At 34.7% G+C, this 21,321-nt stretch overlaps 2 protein-coding genes across 3 annotated transcripts; both read left to right on the top strand.

The window, feature by feature from the left end:
- LOC139141762 (centrosomal protein of 126 kDa-like) lies at positions 1–20,674 on the top strand. 2 transcript variants are annotated; one of them, XM_070711406.1, is made up of 8 exons: positions 1–318; positions 1,683–1,805; positions 4,649–4,773; positions 6,257–8,746; positions 11,759–11,992; positions 14,584–14,655; positions 15,492–15,544; positions 17,602–20,674. In XM_070711406.1, exons 1-8 carry the CDS (start codon positions 296–298, stop codon positions 17,722–17,724), a joined length of 3,243 nt encoding a protein of 1,080 aa, XP_070567507.1. In that variant the 5' UTR covers positions 1–295; the 3' UTR covers positions 17,725–20,674. The 2 variants fall into 2 exon arrangements, with proteins under 2 accessions (XP_070567507.1, XP_070567508.1); XM_070711407.1 differs by having other exon boundaries at positions 7–318; positions 11,759–11,899.
- LOC139141684 (keratin-associated protein 5-4-like) lies at positions 15,579–17,407 on the top strand (the record flags this gene model as incomplete). The annotated part of the gene is made up of 3 exons (XM_070711269.1): positions 15,579–15,849; positions 16,107–16,877; positions 17,349–17,407. Coding segments are annotated over 3 exons (1,101 nt in total), but the record flags the coding sequence as incomplete, so codon positions are not given.
- Positions 20,675–21,321: the final 647 nt, after the last annotated feature.

The raw sequence follows: 21,321 nt of genomic DNA, 5'->3' as shown, positions 1-21,321 counted from the left end.
AGGAAAACGTTTTGGGATTATTTTATAAGTGAGCCCATTATCATAAAGTGCATGACATTTGATTTATTCGTATTACTTTTAAACTAATGAATATTCTGTGAGCTGATCCAGCCAAAATCTTTCAATGATTTGATATTCGTAACTTAGAGAGTCGGTAACCAAAACAATATGGCGGACATTCTTGTATGTGGTGGTGACGCTATGGTGCTGTCAAGGAAGCAGATTGTGGTGATCATAATCATGTAGACTTTCCCGAATCGTCTCTTGGTAAAACGAGAAGATCAAGACCGCAATTATGAATTCATCAACGGGATATTCGTATCCTTTATTGATATGTAACCATTTACCTTGTTTTTACCGGTGTACCGTCATTAATTAATCATTTACGTTCGTCGTAAAACACAACTACAGTACGAATTACCAAGCACTGTTTTGTTAATTTTAGGCTGACTCAGTGAAAGGTTTTTGACAGCATCTTAAACATTTACATTTTCTTCTGATCATGTGTTTGCATCCAAACAATCGTTCACACTTGCAGTGTATTTGCCGTTGTCTAACACGGATCGATTATATGTACGGTACACTGCATATCCTGTGTTCTTCTCATGTCAAAGACAGACATGTAACGCGATGGGAGTGACCATCACTGCAAGTCTAAGATACACGAGCACCATGGACATGAAGAATTTCTGAAATACTGCAGCCGATGGAGTGTAACAACTCTCTTCAATCGTATGGTTTATATCAACATGGTCTATAATAATATGTAACATCAATAATATCCGAAATGTACTGCTTTACGACCGGTCATGTCAGTACATATGCACAAAGGTACTAAGTCTGGTTTCGTTCATGGAAAAACATTATGGATGTAATAAGGTCCATTAACCATATATTCTTATTTATTCCCTTTTTAATGTATAACTAGTTGGTATTAATGTCTCACAGATCATCTTCAGTCATACACTGCAGTGCTGTGCCCATAGTTACCAAGATACACTATATCTTTCAGTGTGGACTCCTGCCGAATGAGTCATACTCATGATTCAAATAATTTTAAACATTCCCAAACTAATCGTTTTTCTCTTGGCAAATATGAGATATAGTTGAGCAAAACAAAAGGACTGATTTCCCAGAGACGAATTTACTCTCCTTCTGTATACATTTGCTACATGTTCCTCTCACATGTTCTCCAAAGCATGCAGTGTGGTATAGCCATTGAGAGTCACAGAGCAAAACATCGTTTTAGGATTTTGGTGCTATATAAACTTTGCTGATCGATTGATTGATTAATATGTACATTTATTTTCATATTAACGTAAACCTTTTCATCCTCCCTGTGATTAACATCAACAGTTTACAATGTAAAGGATTCCCATGGCATTTAATCACATTGGAATGCTATGAGTACATTTTAGGCCTGTATCTGAATTTCAATGTACCACAGTGATGTATTGTTTTACGTGTGAAGAGTGACTGATACATGTACTTTATGTTTCTGATCCCAATCGCAAACTTCAATATAAAATTTGTTTTAAACCTGGCATACAAGCTTGTTATCTTGTGGCCAATAATAGAAAATAGTGATGTACTTGAATTTCAAGAAGAAACTTTTTTTTTGCAATGTTTTACTATCAGTATTATTTTTGACTAAGATGGCTTCTTAACACATGTGTTACCAGTGAGAAGGCTAGAAACGTTCAAAAGAACCATTATCATCATCTTAAAGAGTTTCACAAGCAACAAAGAGCTGTCATTCACAATAAAACCAGGAAATTCTCCATTGAAAACTCCAGAAGGCGAAGGTAAGACCGAAGATATTAAAGTCTTAGCATATCTGACATGGACATGCAGCTGTTGTACTTACTGTGTGATAGGAATCCCTTTACAAAAAATAGAAATATTCACCCAGCATATATGAATTGTGATAATATTTAAGGTATGGTTTACTGTGAAACATATTTTTCGGTCCCATATGAATTAGATGGTGTTCATTACCATTGCTGATACAGTATGATTTTGTCTGTCAATGTCGGTTTGTAATGCATCTGAAATATGTAAAGGCATTTTCGAGAATGTGTATGTATATGTCAGTACATGGCAATGATGAATATGACAAGGCATAACTATATGAATACTGAATTCTCTTCTGAAGCAACATTGTTATTTTTATAAAGTTTATAAAGTTTATTTAGGACAATACATATATCATGTCTTGAAGATAACTTCTACAGATAGTAAAGATAGTAATTGCTAGATGAGTCAAACAAAGTAATTTGACTCATTTAGTTGATGTCGTTGAAGCCAGCAATATATCAATAATGAAAAGTTTTTATACGATGGTTTCCCTTAAGCCTTTCTATTACCTCACAAGTTATTTCTATTGAAGACTGTAGTTATCTCAAAAATAGGATGACAAGAACACAAAATTGCTACATGAAAAAAAGAAGATTGTTATGACCATTTACATTTTCACATCGCTGGATCAATGGTTTGAGGATATTGTTCCATTTTCTATAGCAAAGTACAGGTACTTTATTCTTGTCATGTTGAACAGTCCATTTTATCTATTCAGTAACGTTATTTTGGGAAATGGTTGATTTGCTGACTTCATCAACATTAACTTAAAGCTTTGTTGAAATTTACTCACTATCAAGCTGCCTGGCTGGTTAAATTTCAATTTAATGTATTCTAAAGGAATTTACATGAGTCAGATGATAGCAGTGCAGGTTTGATATATTGTAGAAAGAATAGAAGCAAATTATCCATTGGACAAGTAAATGCTTTCCCTTTCTCTGAAGAACACTCCACTTTCCTTATAAGTGATAGACTGCCCTCTGTGGTCTGTAATTGTTACACTAACATTCACTTTAAAATCTCATCATTCACTGTGGTGTTGAATTTTGTAAATCAGCCAAAGTCCAGTACATAATCTTGGATGTAAGTTGATTTTGACATTTACATTGAGGGAATATATGATGTAATGGTGGAATGTCGAAATACATCACAAGCAAAACAAAATGCTAAAATTTCACCCAACTTGACTTTCATTATAGTGTGTACATTTTGTGGATCACTCCATCAAAGTTCTGAACATATGTGAGGATAGAGATTGGTTCTGGATGGACAGTCTATGCATATATTCTCAATTGACATTTTGTATCTGAACTATATATAAATATATATATATATATATATATATATATATATATATATATATATATATATATATATATATATATATACTCACATCTTTACTATTTTAACAAATGATATATATATATATATATCACATCTTTACTATTTTAACAAATGATATATATATATATATATATATATATATATATATATATATATATATATATATATATATATATATTCAGTCACATCTTTACTATTTTAACAAATGATATCAACAGTTTCACTCAGGCCTGACTTTATATGTGTATACATGTATAGAGGTTCAGACCTGAGAGGGTTAATATGATAACAAAAATTAGTAAATCAATAAAGAAATTGTATCATGCATGAACTGGGCTATGATTTTTAAATTCACTGGCTAGATGTAAAAATGTTGTAATGTCAATGTTTGGTAAAGTTTTTACAAACTTTTTGGTTGACTTTTTCTGCAATATTAAGTGAATTTGCATCAAAAATAATGATGCTTGCTTATAAAAGAGAAGTGATAGATTTGGCATTGTAGGAATTAAAGTGATTAAAATCAACAAAAGTTATTGAAATGATTGGTCTTGACGTAAACTTGAAGGAATGTGTAATTATGGATTTATCACTGAGTAACCAATGACATGACCTTTCATTGTACAGAATAATTGATCGGTGTGTTCCATCTTTGTAAAATTGTAGGGGTGTAAGCATGTTCACATTGTTCACTCCTTAATGTATGGTACCCTCAAAGTTAGTAATCCATTGGTTGGGATGTTTGGTAATGAACAGATTCATTTAGTGTACATGTATTGACTATGTCACAGTTTTGTTGAAAGTGACTATTCTTCATCAAATGAATTGTTTTATTACAATATTTATGCCAATAGTTAGGTCAGAGTCGAAAATTCAAAATTACTGTGTAGAAATAAAATATATCAATTAGTGAATTTGTCAAGATGTTATCAGTGAGTGAAGAGAAGATAATCAGATTGCCATTAAATTTTAACTGACACAAAATAGGGTCAACAGTTAGCAAATCACGTAGAGTGTGAAATGTATTAGTAGAAAGTAACAAATGAAAAGTCAGTGGAGAGAAGAAAATCAGATGAACTGACAGTGACACAAATAGAATCAACAATCAGCAAATCATTGAGTGCGTGAAATGTCTTGTTAGAAGGTAACAAAACTTTACAAATGGAATGTCAGTGTTCAATTTAAAGGACACTAACCTGTGTCAATGGTGGTGAATGACATCAAATATTTGCATATGTGGTGTATTGATTGAGTCTCTTGTCAGACACCTAAATTAAATTTTGAGGTCTTAGGAATAATTAGCTTTTTGTTGCCTTTATAGTGTCATCAAAGAAACATAATAGGGGAAATAAAAGTGACAATTAAGAAGCCAAGTAGAAAAGCACTTCTTGCCTTTGTTGTGTTGCTTACAAAGCCATCGTTACAGTTGAATATTTTCTGTGTTGAAAAGGGCACTTGAGCTTAAGAAGAAAATTGAAGCTCAGAAGGAAGCCAAGCGAAGACAAGAAGCTTTAGAAGAAAGAAGAAGACGTCAACACGAAGCAACTATCAAGTATCAGAGACAAAACAGATCAGGTTAGTGAAAACTCACAAGGTTCAACGATGAAAAGAAATTTAGTGATTTTTCATGATTGCAAATCCCACTATGCCAGGTTTCTGTGTGTATTAGCTCCCCTGTGGTCAGTTTACACTGTTTGTGTATTGGCTTCTGTATAAAGTGTACATGTACATTCTGCATGTGTTTACATGAACACAGTGCGATTATTAAACCTAAGTTAAAGTCAGTAACTGATTGGAAACAGTCAACTTCAGCAGTACTCCAAGCTGTAGATCATTGACACTTAATTTGTCTAGGTACTTGGTGCAGTCTGTGTTGCTATGTCGTCTCATGTTTGTTTAACACAGTAATCAAATCCATTGTACTCCAATTGTACTCCAAAGGACACAATCTTGGTCTTTTGATGATATTTTGTATTGATAGTGTATTTTGGTGGATATGTACAACTTCAAATCATAGATTTAAATTACTTCTAAAACCCATGAGATGAAAGTTGACTTCTAGAGACCACAAAACGATAACTACAGCATAATGTTGTGTCAATAAATATTTACAGTGGTGTTCTTTGAAGTAGCATCAATGCCTTGTAAAGACATACACAGCTTCAAGTTTTTATTCACAACTGATTCACAATACAGTAGAATTTTACTGTCAACATTTCCATTGTCATATTGCAATGACAGAGACTCAAAACTCTCTCAAAACTGTCAGACGCGATAATAGTAAGATTTAGTCAACATGTAAGTTGATATCATCACAAAATTAAATATGACAAAATAATGATTCTATTTTGTTGCTCCAACAGAAAATTAATCCTTGCAAGTGGTATAGTGTTTAAATGAATGTTTATGTTTCCCCGATTAAAGATAATTGTAGAAAGAAATATGTTGACTACCAAACCTTAATCTATTCATAGAGGTAAAAAAATGGATTTACCTCCATGGCTTATGTAGCTTTGCTGACAGTAGTGTCTTTCAATCACAGATTAGTTTATGATTTACAAATTAGTTAAATGGATGATAGCTATAACTGTTTGGTATATACATGAAACTTTAGTTTAATTTTGTTTAATTTTTTCCATGAAAACAAGTACAGTTTCTTTTCTGCACCTTTGTGAGATAAATTTGCCGTAACAACCCAATGTTTATAGTGTATGATCTGCAATTTTATGATCGACGAATGAATCTTAGTCCAGTCTTAAAATTCAGTAGTCCACAGTAAATTTGGATGTAACTCATAAAGGCTGTGTTTACAAGTTGTGAACATTTGACATTTCAACATAACTAGAAGAAGATCAAGAAAATGTATTCCACAAACACTGAAACAGAACAAAAGTCATCAAAATCAAAGTTCTAACTTTTAGATCTTAAAATTATCAATTCTTTACCTCAGAACAGTTTTGTATATATTATTGTTTTGCAAGTCTAACTTACAGTGTGATTATGAGGTAAATAGTAACGCATTTGTGATGGAATTATTTGTTTTCTTCTTAAATTTTAGTTTCAGAAAGAAGCAGAACACCTGGACTTGAAGAGGCATTGAATGCTGTCCAGTTATCCACAGTTCCAAACTACCGTACAAAATATCACCATAGTAAACAACAAAGTCCAGTAAATACCGTCCATGTGTACAGTCCATGGAAGCCCAACTTTGCTCCCACATTATATAACTCTGCATCATACAGAGCCCAGCATGAAGAATTGCAGTCTACAAGTGCTCACAATCTACAACAAAGTAGAAGTCTATTTGAACAACACCTGCAAGAACAACAGAGGCAGCTGGCAATACAACAGCAAAAATCCCTGCAAGATTTTAATCAAGCTGTTCTGACTGAAAGCAGACTAGATAACCATGAAGAGGATATTGGTGATAGTTTGTGTAGTATTGATAGCTTAGATGGTACAAGTACACAGGAAACAGTATCAAGGACCAGTGACAGTAGTGTTCCGTCCAGTGCAGTGAATACAAATACCATTTCAAGTACCATTTCCACACCTAATAGCCAGTCCACTTCAATAACCCAAACTCCACCTAATTCGCACATTACTCTGAATAACCAAAAAGCGGCCAGCAATAATAGTCCAATTACAACAAATGCCAGTTCTAAAGTAATACAGGCACAGCATAACAGCGTTGCTGGTACTTCTACAGGAAACACTTTAGAAAGCTCATTAGCACAGACTGGTGAGACTAAGTTATTCGTACCAAAATCGGATACATCAACTACATCATTAAATACAGATCACAGAAACGATCACTTTGCTACAGAAGACAGGAATCGCAGCAGACCCGACGGCAAAGAGACAGCTGATCTGTACATTGAAGAAACAAATGAAACTGACATTGTGGATGATAAAATAGATTTACAAACATCGTACACAACTCAGCCTGCAATGCCAATAACTACCAACCAAAGCTCATCAACAAGATTTTATCCAGCATATGGCAATCCAGGTGCGAGCACTTATGCTAATACACATCTGATTGGAGGTAGGACAACAAGACCATATTCTGCAAGGACACCTGCCACTGGAGTGACCATCACTCCGGCAGCATACAACTGGAATGAATACAATCCAGCAAGAAGTGGAACATCAGTAGGGAGTCATAATCAGACAGATCCACTTGGAACAAATAGTCATCTTACAAATCATAATGATACCTACAATGTTAGTTCCAATACTTACCAGAATACAAACTTCACTGCTGTACCCAGGACTAGTAACAATCATTCACCATCACAAGGAACAAATACACACCCTCTTAACACTAGGCAGTCCCATGGAAATTTTCACTTTGAAGTGAGTTCAGCTACACAGAATTCATCTGGTGGTGACAGGACGTATGAGAAATACAAATCAGCCAATGAATTCAGTCAGAATGAAACATACAAGGAACAGAAAAAAGCTCTTCATTTCATTGATGAGGCAGAGGAAGATGACACAGGGGAGGACTCTACCCAAGACAGACCTCCCATCACACAGCCAAAGGGAATTTTGAAGAAAACTTCCAAATCCAAATACATGTATGGTGGTCAGTTTAGGAGTGCATATATACAAAGTAATAGCTTAGAGGGAGTGCCTCTTAGAGACAGTATAGACATTGCCAAGATGAAACAACCTGATCCTTTTGAAGAAACTGTGAAAAAGAAGAGTGTTAGGTGGACAGATTGGGAAAAACACAGCAAACTAACGCAACAACTTGGAACTCCAAGAGTTAATAATGACGGAACAGGAAAGCGACGACCCTACTCAGCAACTACATTATCCATATCCAAAGTTCCAGCATCCGTCAAGGCACCAAGATCTGCCAGTGCTGGTACAGTCAGAAAGGCACCAACTGCAAAAACACGGCCAGGATTGAAACCACAGCCTGTTGTAGCAAGTAGGAAAATTATAGCATCACAAAGCAGTAATTCAAACACTTCAACATCTACCAGTAATGGAAACACTCAAGCTGTTTATGCCAGCAAAAACAAGAACCAGATGACAACTGAACCAGTAGATGAGGAAAGTTTAAGAACTGATGGAGAAAAACCCAGAAGTTATATGTACAATGGGCCAGGCTTGGATAAAACTCCAACAGACGATGAAATTAATTGGTTGTGGGATAAAGTACGCACCTGCCTCAATGCCAAGGATAATGAAAAAGAAACTTTACAAAGACGACCACTTGATACACAACCTACAAGACAAACAGCTACTGTTCAAAAACAGATCATTGATGGAAGACAATTTGTAACACAGCTACGACCTACAGCAATCACTGCAAATAATACCTTTGATAATGCCAATAGTGTTATCAGAGATGGTAACTCACTGAGGAAAGTCCAAAGACCTAATGCTTCTCAGAGTGGTAATTCATACATCAGACTTCTACAACTACGTAAACAACATGCCAAGAGAGTAAACAACTTACAGAGGTATGGAGGTGATACTCAGCAACAAACTGAATATGAAACTATTCAACCATATGCAGCTACTGACCCAGGTATGTGAAATATTTAAAAATATTGCAGTATTTGAGTATGTGCATGCTTGTGTGAAATGTGTATATAATGAATACATGTACCAGTATACAGAATGCTTGTACCAACGTATTTCGTGATACTATTGATTGTGCATTGCATACATATTTTGGCAATATTAATTACCGATAGTTTAGTCACTAAAGCACAGATTGTATATTGTGGCAGAGATGCAGAGCATGTGAATATTCAAGGACATTGATAGTTGTATCCATTTTGTGAAGATATTTTTAAATGTTTATAATGTGTTGATATACTTGATAAAGAAGAATGGCCTCTGTATTGCATAAGTCATCAACACATGAATTCAAAAATCAAATATTAAGACTTGACAAATTATGACAAAAATGCACAGGTGATTGACATTACAGTGCATGTTTGCTTGAAGCTTAAATGTAATGTTAATTCTATTTCCAAACTGATCACTTCCATCAGTAGTCCATAACATTAGCCTAACTGGGTCAGCTGATATATTATTCATGATGTACTATGATAAGGAGAATTTTTGAAATTAATTATTCATAGTCTATTACCACTAATGACAATAAAATGTGTAACATACTAAAATTATGTGCCATCAGTCTGCAAGCAAAATTAGAATTAAAATTTAAAATTACATGTTTCAGAGATCATTTTTACAGTCCTCATTACTCAAAATGCTACTGAGCATTGTTTAACTTTGGATATTAGCACTTAGACAGTAGCTTCTATTGTCTATGATATTTGGCACTATATAAAGTTGTTAGATAGATAGATAGATACATAGATAGATAGGAAGATAGAATTCCACCATACAACTGAGAAAATTGCAAATCACGTGACTGTATACATGTATATGTACATGTAGTATTGGAGCACCGTGTATGTAAAAATACCTTTACAATTAACAACACGACAGCAAATTAATTTTTCTGTTATTACTGAACATAATATGAACCATGAATACTGGCCATATTCTGGAAAAGTCAGTTTTCTTTGAATAAAATGTAAAATAACCTACAAAAAAAAAACTAAACATTGAATAAGGTGGTTATGCAGCTACATTGTTGGTATTGACAGTACCACATTCAACAACAGATACCGGTACATGTATGTGTATGTGTAGAGACAAAGCTGAAAGAATTCTCCACAAATAATTTCTTCAACATTTCTTGTTGCTAAACAACCACTTGAAACTCAATGACAAACTCTTTCTTTCCCGTTATCTATTACATAGCAAAATAATGAATGTCACATATTTGAAATCTGTAATGACAGTTATAAAGATCAATTGTTTGACTAGAACATGCTGTAACATGCCGTGGTAGATTTATGTAGGCAGTCTGAGATTTGAATAGGATACAAAGGCCATAGACTGAGGATTGACGTTGACGTACAAAGACCAATTGTTCAATTTGATGTCCGTCCATGTGACTACATGTCATTCTGTATTCTCAATGTCAGTTGTCTGTAGTGTCTGGAAAATTAACCATCTGTGATTCAATTCAGTAAAACCTTCACTCCATTGTGTTTGCATGAACATCAAGAAAGAAACACTACGTGTATTGTAAATCTTTTACCTATAAACATGTAAATGGAACATGATCACTTTTTCTCGGTGTATTGTATCTTTATCTGATATTTGTCAAGTTCCTTACCAAAGTTCAATGCAGGAAATTCTAATCCAATTAAATCCAGTGTAATGTTGAAAATTTAGCATAATACAGAGATCATTGAAACCTGATGCAGACATTGTATAGGAAGATTTGCAAGGTAACAACAACATGTTTGCATAAAAATGATGTAATCACACTTACTGTTGTCTGGTTAGCAAACCAAGTGTTTTGATATAAAGATTAAGAAATTATTTTTTTAAATGTGTAAGGGTGCAGATAAAGTGATTTTGAATGGCCAGCCTTTAGAAAGTGCAATCCTTGACCAGTTATGTATCCTAATATTGATTTTGATGTGGATATACATTGAACCAGTCATGTCAACTTCAAATCTTGACAAATGCCCTTTTCATCTTTTTCACAGAGTCAGCAGTGACCAGTGTAACTTAGATATATAGAAATTCATGTTGCTGCTCAAAATTGAATTTTGTCAACTCTCTAAATGAAAGTGTAAATTGATCATTCACATTAAGTTTTCATGTGAGATATTTTTCTTTTATCGTACGCTTCCATTATAAGGAATGCACTGAGTTATGCAAGGCTCCAGATAAGGGACTATTAAAATACATTTATACCCACTGTTTTTACACCTATTAACAACACTTTTTCATGAAATTTGTATCAAACTTTTTCTGCTTGTCTTTTAGGGTCTCCCCTGCTGCAGGAAATTTACAAATTTGAATACATTAAATTTAAAATAATGCCATTTGGTGATATGCAGAACACCTATCATGCATGAAAGTTTTTGTGTAACCCTCTGTATGTTCAACATTTGTGAACTGCTCCTCTTACTCACTGTACATCATTTTTTGAAAGCACCACCCCTCATTCCTCCAAACTACATCATCAACAATGATAGCTCCCCAAGGAATCATACATTCTACACTATTACTACGATTCATGTTTTCGTGGGATAATGTTCTTTCAAGATAGAAGGACTTTTGGCAAAGGGTACTCTCTCCTGCCATTTAAGGATTTACTGTATATGTACATGTACACTGGGATTGGAAAAAAGCCAGAATTCATGAATTCAGCTAAAGAGGAGTTGTGAAAAGTGTTTAAGAAATAGTCCAAACTCAACATGTCATACACCAGCAAATACCATACAGCTACATTGATGTCTGTCAATGGAACTCATTCAAAGTGTTCAGAAAGCATAGAAATCCATAATAATTGAAAGTGAACAAAGTTTGTGCACTTCTAGATCTCAACAATGGTTTATCAACCATCAGTTTTCAATTTCAGTGAAGCTTAATCAATAAAAATAATTTACATTGGAAGGTTATAAATTAACAATTTTTTAATGATTTGAATTCCAAACAGCTGTATCTGACAGTCTACAAATGTTCCAAGCAGCGGAGAAGTTAGCACAACAGTCAGACTTAACAGAATCTGATATAGCAGCAGCTCTACACAGACAACAACAAGCAAGTTCAACTGCTGGGCAGACCTATTCTAGGAAAGGTGAGCATGATGATCATAACAATGATCATAAAAACAACACTGCAGCAATGGCCACAGCGGCCGATAATGGCTCCAACTCTCTCCGAAAGAAAGGTAAGAAGATATATCCAAACTGATGATGCATGCTGCAAAGTGTTATGTGGTGTTGGAACTACCCCATCATACTGCAAGGAAATATCCCTGTATCACAGTGGTGCCACCCCTAATACTGCAATTGAACCCTCTTTAATACTGCAATGGACTCATCCTAAGCACTGCATGCATGCTAGCACTCTGTAATGCATGTTTTGGTTGCATTGTACAATTGCAATAGGGTGAATATATGTGCAAGTTGTCTTCAAGTCATATCATGTGTGTCAAATGTTTGTTTTGTGTTACGACAGCTATCATGCCTTGTATCAAAACTGATACAAGCCATTCATGTAGACAACACCTCAACTGTGCCTAAACTTCTCAACAAATAAATAGTGAACAGACTTTTCAGATATTGTAAATAGTGGAAATTATACAAACAGGCAATTCTCCATTACCAGTTTAGGAAATCTGTGGAAACTAACAAGCAGATGTCAATACCTGCGTTAATAATCATGTCTCACATACTGAATACAAGTACATGCATTGTATATTGGCTCCTAAGCAAATCAAAAATCAAGAAATTATTTTCACCAGTGAATTTGGCAGGTAACTATAAAATTTTATCTGCCACAGGAAAAACTACCTGACCCAGGCAAGCATGCAGGCAGCTATTTCCTACTCTGTTATTATCATATTTAGATATGATCCAAAAGTTAGCTTTAAAAATCAGTTACTAAGATCGTGAAAACAGACTTACCGGTAATGTTTGTACAAGTTACTTATATGTTTACTTCATACAGAGAATTTCTCCAAAGTAAAATCAGTTTGAGTAATGCTAAATAGAAATCATTGATAAAAAACCCTTTGAGTCATGCTAAATAGAAATCATCCATAGTAAAATCAGTTTGAGTAATGCTAAATAGAAATCATTGATAAAAAACCCATGTCAAACAAGCAATTTTGTATTGCCAAATTGATTTTATTGTTAATACCAAATACAGAAATGAGGCAACCAACATGTAACAACAACAGCAAAGAACAAGCAAAGGTTTACATGTCAGCGTCTCTAAATCTGAGTTTTCTCAGAATACACTGATATTATTATTACATGTGTTATTAACGATGACTTGTTGTCATAATAAAGTTTCCTTCAAAAATAAACTTATATACAAGATAGAAAGGGAAACACATGACCATGATACACGGAAAAACAATGAAGCAACAGTTACAAAAAAAATTACAAGGAAAAGAGACAAAACAATCTGTGCAGACAATGTGTAGAAATGTACTCTTTCTTAAAATATGCACAAAAAAAACAGTTCTGAATTATCAGACTGTTGACACTTAACAATACTTTATAATAAATTGTATTTAATTTACTAGTAAAACAAAAAATACTGAATAAAATCACCGAACTTTTAGGTGCAATATCTGTACAGTAAAGCATTTTGCAGAATACTTTGATAAATCTGTTGTACAAAATCAAATGGCCAGCAAAATGTCAGCATTGAGATACTTCTACAATGGTTTATCCAATGACTGAATTCTTCTGACAAAGAAGTTAGTATGTAGTCATGATGAGAAGAGTGGGTATAATCATCCAATGACAGAATAAATATTTCACTCAAAGAAGGATGTTTCATAATTAAATTTGATTGAATCAGTTATTTTTAAAAATTTTCAATCGAGTGTTACCATAATTCACTTGACGTTTTCAAGTCTTTTAACGTTTTTTGTCTTATTTCTTTTACGGGTAATACTGTCATGCATTACTCCAGATCAAATCATTTCACTGATCCTAATCAGCAAACCATTCATGAATGGCGTTACACTTTAATTGCATCAAGTATTAATGTATCACACAGAATAAAAGTGTCATCTTTTAATGTTGCTGGTCAGAGTGTGTTTACATGTTGTAACTTTACTGTGTTGAGTTTGTAGTGTGGATATTCAGTCAAATTATTCATTTGTTTTGTATATGTGTCCAAATCTTTCAAATGTACCATGTAAAACCGATACATGTATACATCAATTGTTACTGTCTATGATCTCATATATGACTTTTTGTGTTACACTGTTTTTACCATTGCATAGATAGAGTGTAGATAGTTGATGTCACATATCATAGTGTCATAGCCATGTTGTAGATAGTTGATGTCACATATCATAGTGTCATAGCCATGTTGTAGATAGTTGATGTCACATATCATAGTGTCATAGCCATGTTGTAGATAGTTGATGTCACATATCATAGTGTCATAGCCATGTTGTAGATAGTTGATGTCACATATCATAGTGTCATAGCCATGTTGTAGATAGTTGATGTCACATATCATAGTGTCATAGCCATGTTGTAGATAGTTGATGTCACATATCATAGTGTCATAGCCATGTTGTAGATAGTTGATGTCACATATCATAGTGTCATAGCCATGTTGTAGATAGTTGATGTCACATATCATAGTGTCATAGCCATGTTGTAGATAGTTGATGTCACATATCATAGTGTCATAGCCATGTTGTAGATAGTTGATGTCACATATCATAGTGTCATAGCCATGTTGTAGAAACACTGAAAGCTTTGCATTGTTTTCTTTTCTTTTCACTAGCTCCATCAGCCTTGTCACTAGAAGAACAAAGAATTTTACAGTCATTAGACAGATTGAATGAAAGGCTTCGAAGTGAGTAAAGTACATGTATCTTGCAGTCAGTGTTTCCTGATATTCCTAATGCAAGTATTCTGATGACCCAACCACAGTCACTACACTCAAAGCATCATGAGTTCTTTTACCTCAGATTTCAATAAGCTTGTCCACAGTAAAGGCAGGAGGGATCGAGATGGTTGTAGTGCAATAGGATACAATGTAAAATGGTTTAATATCAGAACAGAAGTTAGTTTTTTGCTAAAATCATATTGGAAAATTGTGAAGTATGAGCTGAGAAAATCATGTTACATGTACTCTAGGGAATACCTGTATCAACAACTCATCTATCATTGAGAGTATCTCTTAAATTATCACTGCTGCTGTTTCAGTTGCTGCAAAGTTAACTCCACTCACTATTCTGCCCAAATCATGGCATGGTACATGTACATGTACATGTAGTTGCTTTAGCAAATGCTCTAAATAGCAATAACCATGCAAGCAGAAGCTATTAGGAATAGTGCCATTGCAAACCTCAAAAATGCACTTGAAGTCATGGAAATTTGGTGATGAAATATTGTACTTTGTTTACATGTATAATTTTAGACACAATATGGAAATATACAAAGCATTTACCTTGTAATGCACTGGTAGGTGTGTGTATCTTCTGAAATGGGATAGAATTTTTGAACAGGTAGCAACTTTCCTATTTTTTATAATACATTCTGTGAGCAACCTTCAAAATTTCTATGCTTATCTGCAAAATTTGCCAGAGCAATTGTAATAGGTATCTTTTTCATCAACAGTGATTGTACTCTACTGAAGTATTCTCACATAGTGATTTCTAAATCATTTCTATTGTTGATACATTTCAGTTGTTACAGATACCAATTTACAGGGTTCATCGATGGCAACAAAGCCCACACAAGTGAGTATTTTCTCTTCTCCTTATAAGTTGCAGTGTAGCCTGTAAGCCAAGTTGCAATGTAGCCTGTAAGCCAAGTTGCAATGTAGCCTGTAAGCCAAGTTGCAATGTAGCCTGTAAGCCAAGTTGCAACGTAGTCTGTAAGCCAAGTTGCAACGTAGTCTGTAAGCCAAGTTGTAGTGTAGCCTGTAAGCCAAGTTGCAATGTAGTCTGTAAGCCAAGTTGCAACGTAGTCTGTAAGCCAAGTTGCAGTGTAGCCTGTAAGCCAAGTTGCAACGTAGTCTGTAAGCCAAGTTGCAACGTAGTCTGTAAGCCAAGTTGCAACGTAGTCTGTAAGCCAAGTTGCAACGTAGTCTGTAAGCCAAGTTGCAATGTAGCCTGTAAGCCAAGTTGCAATGTAGTCTGTAAACCAAGTTGCAATGTAGCCTGTAAGCCAAGTTGCAACCTAGTCTGTAAGCCAAGTTGCAACTGTAGCCTGTAAGCCAAGTTGCAGTGTACCTGTAAGCCAAGTTGCAGTGTAGTCCTGTAAGCCAAGTTGTAAGTAGTCTGTAAGCCAAGAACGTAGTCTGTAAGCCAAGTTGCAATGTAGCCTGTAAGCCAAGTTGCAACGTAGTCTGTAAGCCAAGTTGTAACGTAGTCTGTAAGCCAAGTTGCAACGTAGTCTGTAAGCCAAGTTGCAGTGTAGTCTGTAAGCCAAGTTGCAATGTAGTCTGTAAGCCAAGTTGCAGTGTAGCCTGTAAGCCAAGTTGCAATGTAGTCTGTAAGCCAAGTTGCAATGTAGCCTGTAAGCCAAGTTGCAATGTAGTCTGTAAGCCAAGTTGCAATGTAGTCTGTAAGCCAAGTTGCAACGTAGTCTGTAAGCCAAGTTGCAATGTAGCCTGTAAGCCAAGTTGCAATGTAGCCTGTAAGCCAAGTTGCAACGTAGTCTGTAAGCCAAGTTGTAGTGTAGTCTGTAAGCCAAGTTGCAACGTAGTCTGTAAGCCAAGTTGCAGTGTAGCCTGTAAGCCAAGTTGCAATGTAGCCTGTAAGCCAAGTTGCAATGTAGTCTGTAAGCCAAGTTGCAATGTAGTCTGTAAGCCAAGTTGCAACGTAGTCTGTAAGCCAAGTTGCAACGTAGTCTGTAAGCCAAGTTGTAGTGTAGCCTGTAAGCCAAGTTGCAACGTAGTCTGTAAGCCAAGTTGTAGTGTAGTCTGTAAGCCAAGTTGCAACGTAGTCTGTAAGCCAAGTTGCAATGTAGTCTGTAAGCCAAGTTGCAACGTAGTCTGTAAGCCAAGTTGCAACGTAGTCTATAAGCCAAGTTGCAATGTAGTCTGTAAGCCAAGTTGCAGTGTAGCCTGTAAGCCAAGTTGCAACGTAGTCTGTAAGCCAAGTTGTAACGTAGTCTGTAAGCCAAGTTGCAATGTAGTCTGTAAGCCAAGTTGCAACGTAGTCTGTAAGCCAAGTTGCAACGTAGTCTGTAAGCCAAGTTGCAACGTAGTCTGTAAGCTATGTCGATCCACAATTTACTCAATAATGTACTCTAGTGCACTAGATAGAATACACATATCATAATTTGTTTTATAGGTTGAAGCAATATTTTTCAGAGTGCTTAATATTTTCATCCCACTTCCTAAACAACGTTTTCTCTACTGTATGACTTTCTCAATTGTATTTTCCATGTTTACCAAACTTTCAACATTGTTCTGGAAGTTGTCAGCTATAGTAATATACACCTTGATAATAAACCTCAAGATTTGGTGACAGGCTTGCAATGAATGCACATAGATTTGCAGACTTACCTATACCATGATATAATTGTGCTTTACAGTAAAGTCTGCAAACTATTACAGAATATGCTTACACAATAGACCAGCACCAGATGTGTAGATGTATGCAAATGTACAGATAGATGACAGGTTTGAAGTGAAAATTGAAAAATAATGCATACAATGATTTTAATTGTAGAGTGCTATACTAAATTAATGGTAGTGTCTTTTGAAAGTTAGAATATTTGAAAGTAATATTTGTGTTCATCACTGTCACCATGGTAACTGACATTTCTGTTTTATCTACTCATCCAGTACACCATGAGAATGCATTCATCAAGAAATGAACATGGGAGCATCACCATGGCAGCACCTAGTGGGATTGATCGGCAACAACCAATCAACAAAAACATTCGTAGGGTCAATTACAAACAATAAGTAGTTCAAAATGTATGGAGGTCTACTGAAGTGAGTCAGTACCATAATGCTACGGTGTAAATACATGTAATGTCTGTAAACTCAACAAGCAATCGATGGAACAAGATGATCAGAGCCAAGGTCAAAGGTCATATCAGTTGATGGTTGCTGTTTGTTTAAGTTGATCAGCTGCTCTGTTCATGGCAACACATCAGACAATGGTGGTCCAGCAGATGACTCTGACGATATGAGGATAGCAATGCCATGCCATAGTGATTCAAACCTTTTGACTTTATCACAGATGCGCTGCAGTTGACAGTCAGTGTTCTTGTCAAGTGTTGGTAACAGGTTATTTTTCTGGTACATGGATATATGTAGTGCAACATTGGTAACACCATTGATAAACACTGACAGTCATAGTTACCATGTGACCTCTGATGACAGTGTTATGTAAGGAAGACTCTACTTTGGATAACTTAGAGAGTGCAGTGTAGTAACTGTAAAGAGTTCCAATTTTGACTGACCATTTCACAAAACAGTAACTTTGAATATTGATTTGTGAGTAATGCCATCACCTTGCATCCATTCATGATTGCATTGCTATATTGGCATTGATAATGTCAACTTATGTACAATAGCCACACACCAAATCAATAGATGTCAGCTGTATTTTACCAAAGCTATTTTTGTAGGGTATTTTATAACAATTGAAAAAGAAAGTTTCTATTGCCATTCACTGTAAATGTGAAGATTGCAGTCATGGTAGTGGTATGATCTCTGTCTTGTCGTCTGTCTGTGAATTATGGATTAGGTTGGTAGATGACAACAATAGAAGTTCCCAAGTAATACAATTCATGTCATAAGGTCCCTGTTTTGAGCTTTTCCCACCAAAACAATCAGACTGTGCTAGATCTCAATTTCGTTCTGTGAATGAGAAAGACCAAGATCTAACCAGAATGATTTGTTTCTTTGTTTCTTCACAATGAAATATTATTGACAAGATGAATACTTTTGAAATTGTCAAGGTAGTTCTGCCTACTTGCCCTTGTAGTCCAAGAATGGCTCGATCCATAGTGACCGACATGAATTTACATGTATATGTAAAAAGATTGTAGGTGAATTTGTAGTGTATTGCAAACAGTTGATGTTATTCAAACCATAAATTAAGCCAATTCATATACTGTATGCTTTAATCTGTCCATGCTCAATAATGCCCTTGATAATACTTGAACAATTCCACCTGACCCAAGAGTATACCAGCAAGCTGTAGCAAGTAGTTTGAAAGAGAGAGAGAGCGCCCTCATACAGTGGTCTTCAAATCAAGAATTGAAATGATTGAATGACAGCTTGTTTATTTAAGAGACTTCATGAAAACATTTAGGACTGTCATGTTTTTTTTTCCTTTGTATCAGAGTCATTGCACATTTACAAATTATTTTGAAAACACTTTTATTCTGTATGTAATGACTATGATGTTTTTCAGTGACATAGGACTGTACACTGATCAACATATTTCATCTTAGGGAGTATAGATTTTAGTTCAATGAAAGCATTTTACTTTAACCCACTGCAAATATCAAACAATATTTCATTTCATGAAGTATTTGGCAAAAGTGCCATTATGTATTTTTTCACCAAGTTTATTGTGTTCTTCCAGCAGTTATACAATTTTGAATTTTATAGTCTTTTGCTGTCAATGCACAAAATGTAAACTTAAGCCATTGTCTGTATTTTCCCATGAACAACAATTTTACAAATAAGTGCAAACAAAACATTAAAGAAATAGATAAGTGAGAAAGCAACCAACAGATACAACACATTAGAAAATAATATTTATGGTTAGGAGTACTTTGATACACCCTGTTTCTATAATGTGATATTTTATTGCATTTTATTTAAGCATAAACATATTGATGTTTTGTCAGGAAAAGCTTTTCTTTTCTGGATGCAAAATGAAATACTTTTTGATTTTAGTAGCTGAAAATGTAACTCTTTCAAATTTAGGCATTGTGGTGCTGGTCTTTGAATTCCATTGGTCATTGGAGTGATGTCATTATGAAATGATGTCACAATGGATTACTTGATGAGTATTGTGAGTTGAATCAAGAAGAACACATTACAAAAAATGCACAACCACATTCACATAGTGTATTGCCCAATGTGAAGCAGAGGATAGTATTTTTGTCATAACTTTATTCATATTCATCTTACATTTGTGACAGGGGCATCAAATGGGCTATGTAGTGATTATTTTCATGCAATGTTACAACAATCTTTCATCTTATTTATAGTGCAAGTATGGAACACTACATTGAATGTGCTTCTCATGACCTTTACAGCTACAAGTAGAGAGTGCCAGACATATTCTAGCAATCATTCAATGATCTACTGAAACCATCCAAAAGTGTATACGCTAGGGACACAAAACAAGCACTGAGCTAGGGGGACCTGGAAAGACTCAATGTTACAGAATATGGGTTCTGTTCTGCTTTTTAGTACATGTAAAATATTATTACTCTCCATGGTAGATGTATAATAATAATAAGTAATAATACTGTGAATAGATAGCTATGGAATTGTCTCAGCTCTCCTACCTGTACTTGCTAATGCTGGTTTTTTCAGCACATCAAAACGTTAAATATTCGTATAACACCACAAAATGTAAATATAAAGTGACAATATAATGTATTGGAAATTCTCAACAGTACAAAAGAGTCTTTAAAGTAGATTTGAAATAAAACTATTTTTACATTTCAGCCATAGCTGTGATTTCAAACATTTACTATGATATTTTGTACATAATGGAAGGTTTATATTGTATTCTGTTTTCCTGTAATGAATTGTATATAGTTTGTGTGTTTCATTGTTTTTAGTTTCTGTAATGATTTTTTGCAAAATTACTTAAGCTCTGTTTTCTGTGACTGATCTTAGGACACAACAAGTAATAAATAAACACTGCTTTTAGAAATTTGACAGAGCTGGGAGAATAATTTTTATAATTGGTTAGAAATATTATAAGAATTGCACAAGATAACAACAATGAAATGTAAATGTAAAATACCACAACTTCACACTTTTAGGGCCCCCCCCCCCCCTGAAAAAAAAAGATTAGGAGCATTCTTCCAGAACATGCTTTAAAATGCCATAATCACTTGTTAACCAAAGCTTACAAACACCCTCCCACCCCTGAAAATAAATGGATAAAATTCTTAACATCTGTTGCTTAATAAAAAGCTACTTCCGGTTTTTTTCAATGGCCTTTCTTCCATAGCTGTGTTCTTAATGGAATGACCTGTTCATATAAATATCATTTCACTTACTATTCACAAGAATAAATCATAAAACACTGCTATGGATATATCTGAATTCAGAAAGAGTAGTGAGTTACTGCTAGACTAGACAATTTACGGTTGAAGAGACAAGTTTATCAATAATGAGTCTGGTTAATTCCATCAAATGTTTTAAGATTGTTTTTTCCTTCTTCAGTAACTCAACTGCTGTATTCATACAATTCAAATTCGAGTTTAAACACAGTTGTCGAAGCCCGAGCCTAAGTATCAGGCTTCGTAGCTAACATTCAAATGCAAATTTAAACAGCTTCAAAGTCTTGTGTCTGCG

Source organism: Ptychodera flava, chromosome 10 (assembly GCF_041260155.1).
Source record: "Ptychodera flava strain L36383 chromosome 10, AS_Pfla_20210202, whole genome shotgun sequence".
NCBI classification, from domain to species: Eukaryota; Metazoa; Hemichordata; class Enteropneusta; family Ptychoderidae; genus Ptychodera; species Ptychodera flava.
Note: the sequence above shows the minus strand (reverse complement) of the source record. Positions and strands in the feature narration are given on the sequence as shown.